Genomic DNA, 8633 nt, shown 5'->3' with positions numbered 1-8633 from the left:
GCCGCTGCCCCCCTCAACCCGGGAGGGGGGTCCCACTGGCTGGGCCTCAGGCTCAGGGGTCTCAGGGGTGATGATGAGGCGGGGCACAGGGCACAGGGGGCTACACTTCAGGTGAGAGTACAGGTGAGTCACCAATTCCCCAGGCTCTGGTTCCTCTAATGGGCCATCCTCAGGCTCTCCCAAGAGGCAGTCTGTCCCAGGTGCTGTCTGGGAACCGTCAGTGCTAGGTTGTGTCCAGGAGCCATCAGTATCCTGTTGTATTTGGAAACCACCAGTGCCAGGCTGTTTCCTGGCTGCTTCAGTATCCTGTTTTTTCTGGGAGCCATCAGTATATGGCTCTGTCCAGGGACCTTCAATATCCTGTTGTGTCCTGGAGCCATCAGTATACAATTCTTTCCAGGAGCCATCAGCACTTGGCTCTTTTGAGGGACAGGCTCCTTCTGGGTGAGTCTGGAGGCTGGAACTGTTCTGGTGGGTCCAGAGGTTATCAGCCCAGGACCTGACCCTCTCTGGCTGAGTCTGTGACCCATGCGTTTCCAGCTCTGTCCAGGGCCCATGAACCCCTGGCTGTGTCCAGGGGCTGGCCTCCTCGGGCTGAAACTGGAGGTCGGACCTGTGCGGATCAGTCCAAAGGCCATCTGTCCCGGTCTCCGTCCAAAGACAAGTCGTCTCCAGCTCTGACCAGCTCCTTTCTAGATGCGTCCGGAGGCTGGACCTGTCTGGCTCCGTCTTTTGCTTGGGCCTCTCGGTCTCTACTCCAAGGCCAGCTGCCGCGGGCTCAGTCTGTCCGTCTGTCCAGAATTCTGCCTGCGGACTCTCTGTCCCCGGCGCAGGCCCGAGGCCGGCCCTCTCAGGCTCGCTGTGGAGGCTGGACCCCTCTGTCCGGGCCCACGGCCCGCCCCCCTCCGGCCGCTCCGCCGGGGCCCCTGCGCCGGGCCCAGGTCGCTGCTGTCCCGGCTGCCGCCGTCGCCCTCCTCGCGGCGCCTCCAGTCCCATGCGGGCCGCCGCGGGCAGCGCCCCGGCCTCCGCCTCGCTCAGGCTCCCACGGCACGGGCAGCGCCTCATGCCCGCTCCTTCGGTTCGGGCTTCGGCCGACCCGGCCCCTCCTATCCCTTTAAATCCCGCGAGGGGTGTGGCTGGGGAGCCCCGACTCCCGGGTTCCGGCCCGCGGAGCTCCAGCCCGCCCCGCCGCGCAAGGGTTAACCGATACTCCCCTCAAAGGGGAAAGCCCCGAAGCCCCGCCCCACCGGACGTGACGGAACGGAACGAGACGGAGCCTCGTCCGACTCCGCCTCCCAAGGGGAGGGGGTTTGCCTCTGAGCATCCGAAGCGCGGCCAGGTATGCATCTAGGGCACTGGGGTCCTGGTGGCGCGCCAGTGGGCCCCCTCCCTCCACCCCTGTGACTAAACCACCCTCCCTACACGGTTGAATGACAAGTTCAACCTTCCCTAAAACCCCCGGTGACGAGTCCAGCCGCGCGCCCATTCTTCACGCAGGGGCGGGACGGACTTTCAAAGACTTGGAGTTCCCACGGGTGTGGGTTCGAGACCTTCCTCTGCCAGTTCCCAGCTCCGCTACCCTGAGCAAATGACTTACGCTCCATTGGATTTTCCGTAAGAAATCTCTCTCATGTATAGAGTACTTGTTCTGTATCAGACCCTGACACGATTTCAGTTCATTCTCCAAGGCTGAACAATAGGGATGCCAGGGCTCCATTTTACACGTGAGAACAGAGGCTCAGAGATCTGCCGGCCTCTACCCTTTGCTTGCAGCTACGGGGCTATCTGACATGATCTCATGTATGTGAAGCATGTGGCCCCGGGCCTGGCACTGTCAGTTGTAGCCCAGTAGGATTATTTATTGTCCTAGGTGATTTTGATATATTTTGCCCCCAAGGCTGAGCTGCCACCCAGCTCCTGAGTCAGCCGTTCACGTCTGAAGGGGGAGAGGAGGTGGTTTGTCTTGAAATTGAGTCAACTGGGGGAGACATTGGGCACAGGTCCAAGGCTCTAAAATGAGTCACCTTTTCACAGACCAATGAGAGAAATCGAAGGCAGGAGCCCACCTAGTACCTCATACAGGTTGGGAAGGAGAAGTCCAGAGAGGGATGAGGGCTTTTCTGAGGTCACACAGTACGGGAATAGAGACAAAGAGGCCTGATTCCCGACAAGAGGGGTTGGGGCAGCGGGGTTCTGTGGGGGAAGCATCGGCATCCCTCCCTCTCCCAGTGGTGGGAAAGATGCCCCAACCAGATGCCTCTATTCCAGACTGTGAGAAGTGGGTGAGTCAGCCTGTTGTGGGGAGAGCAGGCTTTCCAACGCGCGCGCGCACACACACACACACACACACACACAGAGAGAGAGAAAGAAAGATAGGATGGGAGGTGGTTTTCTGGGATGCCAAGGTTCCTGACTCAGCACTGGGAATCTTGGCTGAGTGTGTTCTGGGAAATGTCAGGCCTACAGGAAGCAGAGGGCTCCCAGTCGCACCATTCCGCAGGTGGGCGGGGAGCGGAGAGAACAGGGTGTGTGAGGGAACAGAGACTCAGTGTGCAAGTGGGGGGGAGGGTATGTACGCGAGAGAGTTGAAGGCGTGAGCGGGAAACAGTTGGCAAGCAAGGCAAGGGATTTATATGCACAAGGAAGGAGGTTGGGTGCCAGAATGTGGGTGTTTGTGCAAAGTGGAGGGGCTCCATGTGCAAGGGAAATGTTTGCTGGGAAGAATGTGTATTCAAAGGAATTGTGTTGAGCCTGCCAGGGGTAAAAATAAGAAGGGGGGTTGGCAAGATATTCGTGCAGAAGAGAGGCGTCAGGTTTGTAAGGGAGACTTTGCAAGAAAGTGTAGGGAACAGAAGGGTCTGTCGCGTACAAGGCACTTTGAGGTGAGTGGAAGGGCAGACAGGGCACGCTTGCGCTCCCGCGATGCCTCAGCAATCCCCGCAGATGCGCCCCCGATGCCCACCTTAATTCCCGGCTCCATCGCTCGGGCCTCTCTCTGGCCCCTTCCCCCGCGCACAGATGGAGAAACTCCGTGCCAGTCAGCGAGTTGCTGCCGCGCCATTGGTTGGCTGGCCGAAGGGGGCGGGCATACAGAGGCTCCCGGAAGCACAGGAGGGCCCCAGCAGGTTGCGGACTCGGAGGCTGAGAGCAGTGGGTGCTTAGCAACGGGGGGAGGTGCTCAGTAACGGGGTGGGGATCGGGCGGGGGGACACCGGAGGAATTGCGGGTGCCTACAGGGCCAACAGAGGGGAAGGCGGTGCATAGCAACGAGGGGGGTTTCAGAGAAGTGGAGAGGTAGCCCCTGAGGAACTGTGGGTGTCTAGTAACGGGGGCGGACCCTAGCAACGGCGAGGGTTGGGAGAGGGGGGAAAGTGGGTTTTGGGAGGCGTGCAGGAAGAGCTAAGGGTTCCTAGCAACCAGGGGAGAACCAGGAGAAACTGTGGGAATCTATTAATAGTGGAGGAAGTATTTAGTGGGTGGGAATGAGAGAGGGTGGACACAGAGGAACATGGGGGCCTGGCCAAGAAGCCAGGCAACTCCCACCTGAATAATCCCTCCTCTTCTCCTCCAGGCAATGTGGCTGAAGGTGGGGGGCCTACTTCGGGGGACCGGTGGACAGCTGGGCCAGACTGTTGGTCGGCCTTGTGGGGCCCTGGGGCCTGGGCCCCACCGCTGGGTAAGAGGCTAGGGAGCAGGTCCCCAAGGGGAAGAGGCTGAGGGAGACTTCGGAGGGTAAAAGGACAGGAGGGGTCCAGAAGGGCCAGGTGATCCCATGTCCTCCCCTCCTTATCAAAGTATATCTCTTGCAGGGACCATGTGGAGGTTCTTGGGCCCAAAAGTTTTACCAGGATGGGCCTGGGAGAGGCCTGGGTGAGGAGGACATTCGCAGGGCACGGGAGGCCCGTCCCAGGAAGACACCCCGGCCCCAGGTATCATTACCCCCACCCACCCAGCAACACCCCACGAATACTGCTGGCCCCCTGAGCTTGGGGAAGGGTGTGGTGGCAGAGTGGCTGCACTCTCTGGCCACGATGCCCACTTTCCCACCCTCAGACCTTGTCCCCATTTCCCAGCTGAGTGACCGCTCTCGAGAACGCAAGGTGCCTGCCTCCCGCATCAGCCGCTTGGCCAACTTTGGGGGTAGGTGTGACTTTGGGGGATCTTGGTGTGACCTCAATTAGAAAGGGCAACATTTACAGATTGAAGCAAGGGAGAGGATGAATCAGAGACAGGAAAGACAGAGAGAGACAAAAAAAGAGAGACAAAGGCAAGGGCCTGCAAAGCCAAGAGAAATCAAGAGGAACGTAAATGATAATTTTTTTTTTTTTTTTTTTTTGAGACAGAGTCTCACTTTGTCACCCAGGCTGGAGTGCAGTGGCACGATCACTGCAGCCTCAAACTTCTGGGCTCAAGCAATTCTCTCGCCTCAGCCTCCTGAGTAGCTGGGACCACGGTTGTGCACCATCCGCCCAGGTAATTTTTTTTTTTTTTTCCTTTGAGACAGAGTCTCGCTCTGTTGCCCAGGCTGGAGTGCAGTGGCACCGTCTTGGCTCATTGCAACCTCTGCCTCCTACATTCAAGCAATTCTCCTGCCACAGCCTCCTGAGTAGCTGGGATTACAGGTGCCTGCCACTATGCCTGGCTATTTTTTTTTTTTTTTTTTTTGAGACGGAGTCTCCCTCTGTCACCCAGGCTGGAGTGCAATGGCGCCATCTTGGCTCACTGCAACCTCCACCTCCCGGGTTCAAGCCGATTCTCCTGCCTCACCCTCCCAAGTAGCTGGGATTACAGGCATGCATCCACCACACCCAGCTAATTTTTGTTTTTTTAGTAGAGACGGGGTTTCACCATGTTCGTCAGGCAGTGGTAGAGCTTTGGCACCAGGCTGCCCAGGGTTCAAGGGGTGACTCTGCTATGTCCTGGCTTTGTGATCCGCCTGCCTCAGCCTTCCCAAGTGTTGGGATTACAGGCGTGAGCCACCACACCTGGCCGCCTGGCTAATTTTTGTACTTTTAGTAGAGACAGAATTTCACCATGTTGGCCAGGCTGGTCTTGAACTCCTGACCTCAAGTGATCCACCCACCTCGGCCTCCCAAAGTGTTGGGATTTACAGATGTGAGCCACGGTGCCCGGGAAGCCACTGTGCCTGGCCTGGGTAATTTAAAAAATATTTTTTTGTAGAGATAGGGTCTCCCTGTGTTGCTCAAGTTGGTCTCAAGCGATCCTCCTGCCTCGGCCTCCCGAAGTGCTGGGATTCTATGCATGAGCCACTGCTCCTGGCCATAATAACATTTACTGAGAACCTGTAATGTGCAGTGTCCCATATACACACATGCTGCACTGAATCAATGAGTGTTCTATTCCGTACATGAGGACATTGAGGCTAACAAAGGGGAGGTAACTTGACTTTGGGTTACACAGCCGGATGTCGTGCAAGTCACATGAAATAATTTAGTGGGTTGCAACCAGCATTTAAAAAGAAGAATAGGACAGAAAATATGCGTGCACCTGTAGAGCAAGGGAAAGTCTTGTTTCATGAAACATATACCTTGGTCTGCACTGGTTATAACGTAAATGTCTTCTTATTGCTGATCATGGTTCAAGTTTTGTTTTTGTTTTTTTTTTTTGAGATGGAGTCTTGCTCTGTCACCCAGACTGGAGTGCAGTGGCATGATCTCAGCTCACTGCAACCTCCACCTCCCAGGTTCAAGCAATTCTCCTGCCTCAGCCTCCTGAGTAGCGGGGGTTACAGGTGCACGCCACCATGTCCAACTTTTTTTTGTTTTTTGTTTTTTTTTTTTTTCTTAGGGAGACAGGGTTTCACCATGTTGGCCAGGATGGTCTCGATCTCCTGACCTCGTGATCCGCCTGCCTTGGCCTCCTAAAGTGCCAGGATTACAGACGTGAGCCACTGTGCCTGACCGCTAATTTCTGTATTTTTAGTAGAGATGGGGTTTCACCATGTTGGTCAAGCTGATCTCGAACTCCTCACCTCGTGATCCACCTGCCTCAGCCTCCCAAAGTGCTGGGATTATAGGCGTGAGCTACCACGCCCCGCCTGGTTCAAGTTTTAAAAATATAGATTCACTCGCTTGTACCCAGGAGGTAGAGATTGCAGTGAACCGAGATCGCACCATTGCGCTCCAGCCTGGGCAGCAAGAGTGAAACTCTGTCTCAAAAAAAAAAATCTATATATATATACATAGATAGATTCACAGTCTGCAGAGGCAGTCAAAGGCACTGGTTAGAGCTTTGGCACCAGGCTGCCCAGGGATTAAGGGATGACTCTGCTGTGTCCTCGCTTTGTGACGTGACTCTGGGCAAATTACTTCACTTCTCTGAACCTCAATTTCCTTTTCTGTAAAATGGAAGTTTTCTGTAAAATACATTTTATGAAGGTGGAGACCTCATGTAAGGACAAAAATTAGTAAGTGCACAGAAGGCACTGGGAACAGCCCCTGACATGTAGAAAGGACACAGAAAATACCAGATATGGTAATTGACAGAGATGGTGACAACAAAAGAAGGAGAGAGACCCGAGACGTCTTTAGGGACAAGAGGAGAGGTAGCAGAGGAAATCAGAGATGGAGAGATAACATCAAAGGGAGGAAAAGAGAGAAAGAGATCTAGATAGATAGGACAAATGGGGAGAAGGCAAGAGATGCAGAAATAACTGGCTTAGAAAAGGAGAGGTCAAGCCTGGTAGCCCACACCTGTAATCCCAGCACTTTGGGAGGCCGAGGCAGGAGGATCACGTGAGTTCTGGAGTTCCAGACCAGCCTGGGCAACATAGTGAGACCCTGTCTCAATAAAAAATTAGGTGAGCGTGGTGGTATGCACGTGTGGTCTCAGCTACTCAGGAGGCTGAGGGAAGAGGATCACTTGAGCCCAGGAATTTGAGGCTGCAGTGAGTTATGATGGTGCCATTGCACTCCAGCCTGGGCGACAGAGTGAGACTCTGTCTCTAAAAAGAAAAAGAGATAAGCATTAAAGAAGAGGAGGTGTGGACAGAGAAAGAAGAGTCCAGAAGACAGAGGGACCTGGGACAATTGTTTCGGGGCCTTTTTTTTTTTTTTTTTGAGACGGAGTTTCTCTCTTGTTTCCCAGGCTGGAGTGCAATGGTGTGATCTCGGCTCACCGCAACCTCTGTCTCCCAGGTTCAAGCGATTCTCCTGCCTCAGCCTCTTGAGTAGCTGGGATTACAGGCATGCACCACCACGCCCGGCTGATTTTGTATTTTTAGTAGAGACAGGGTTTCTCCACGTTGGCCAGGCTGGTCTCGACCTCCTGACTTCAGATGATCTGCCCACCTCGGCCTCCCAAAGTGCTGGGATCATAGGCATGAGCCACTGTGCCCGGCCGAGGGGCCTTCTTAACCTTGATCGCACATTAGAATTATCTGAGGTGCTTTTTAACAAAACACAAATTCCCATGTCTCAGACCAATTTAATCAGAATTTTGGGAGTGGAGTCTGGGCATTATATTTACCGGAGCTCCTCTGGTAACTGGAATGTGCAGCCAGGGCTGAGAACTGCTGGGAGGGAGACAGAGACATGGAGAAAGGGTTAAAGAAAGAGGAAGCTGCACCTTAAAGGGAGCCCCGTGCAGGAACAGAGTCAGAGACTGATTTGGAAACAGAGATACAAAGAATTGGGAGACAAGACCGAGTGCGGTGTCTCATGTCTATAATCCCAGCACTTTGGGAGGCCGAGGCGGGAGGATCACCTGAGGTCAGGAGTTCGAGACCAGCCTGGCCAACACGGTGAAACCCCATCTCTACTAAAAATACAAAAAAAATTTAGCCAGGCGTGGTGGGCGCGTGCCTGTAATCCCAGCTACTCGGGAGGCTGAGGCAGGAGAATCGCTTGAACCCGGGAGGTGGAGGTTGCAGTGAACCAAGATTGTGCCACCACACTCCAGCCTGGGCAACAGAGCGAGACTCCGTCTCAAACAAAAGAAAAAATAAAAAGAGTTGGGAGACAAGCATTCTTGGAGAAAAACTGAGAAAGGAGAGTGGGTTAGGCTGGGGGCACCCCAGGCAAACGGGCACTCATGTTCTTCTCTTGCACTCCAGGACTGGCTGTGGGCTTGGGGCTAGGAGTACTGGCCGAGATGGCTAAGAAGTCCATGCCAGGAGGTCGTCTGCAGTCAGGTGAGTGAGCCACACTGCCTGGGTTCAGATCCTGGCTTTGCTGTGTGACCTGGGGCAAGTGACTTCACCCCTCTGAGCTCCAGTTTCCTCATGCGGAAGATGGAGGTGGTGATAATTTACCCACCTCTTAGAGTCATTGTGAAGTGCTTTGAACAGGCCTAAACCACTATCAGGGTCATGATTAAGAGAAGCATATTAGATTTTTTTTTTTTTAATTTGAGATGGAATCTCACTCTGTCGCTCAGGCTGGAGTACAATGGCGCAGTCTTGGCTCACTGCAACCTCCACCTCCCAGGTTTAAGCAATTCTCCTGCCTCAGCCTCCCAAGTAGCTGGGATTATAGGCACATGCCACCACGCTTGGTTAATTTTTGTATTTTTAGTAGAGACGGTTTCACCATGTTGGCCAGGCTGGTCTTCAACTCCTGACCTCGTGATCCACCCGCCTTGGCCTCCCAAAGTGCTGGGATTATAGCATGAGC

General features: G+C 54.4%; 1 protein-coding gene across 12 annotated transcripts in view; it reads left to right on the top strand.

Annotated features, from left to right (window-relative positions):
- The first annotated feature begins 772 nt into the window (after positions 1 to 772).
- COQ8B (coenzyme Q8B) overlaps positions 773 to 8633 on the top strand; it is a 25915-nt gene continuing 18054 nt past the window's right edge. Inside the window, exons 1-6 of one of the 12 annotated variants that reach the window (XM_016936021.4) lie at positions 1282 to 1339; positions 1498 to 1614; positions 3572 to 3676; positions 3810 to 3929; positions 4074 to 4140; positions 8075 to 8152. In XM_016936021.4, the coding sequence (XP_016791510.1) occupies positions 3575 to 3676; positions 3810 to 3929; positions 4074 to 4140; positions 8075 to 8152 (367 nt within the window). In that variant the 5' untranslated portion in view covers positions 1282 to 1339; positions 1498 to 1614; positions 3572 to 3574. Of the gene's footprint in view, positions 1615 to 2149; positions 2283 to 2397; positions 2501 to 2569; positions 2883 to 3003; positions 3295 to 3571; positions 3677 to 3809; positions 3930 to 4073; positions 4141 to 8074; positions 8153 to 8633 lie in introns of those variants that run through there. The other 11 variants (XM_054674146.2, XM_016936016.4, XM_016936020.4 and 8 more) reach the window with 11 other exon arrangements.

Source organism: Pan troglodytes, chromosome 20, assembly GCF_028858775.2.
Source record: "Pan troglodytes isolate AG18354 chromosome 20, NHGRI_mPanTro3-v2.0_pri, whole genome shotgun sequence".
Classification (NCBI taxonomy): Eukaryota; Metazoa; Chordata; class Mammalia; order Primates; family Hominidae; genus Pan; species Pan troglodytes.
The sequence above is the reverse complement of the archived record's forward strand: the minus strand, read 5'-3'. Positions and strand labels throughout refer to the sequence as shown.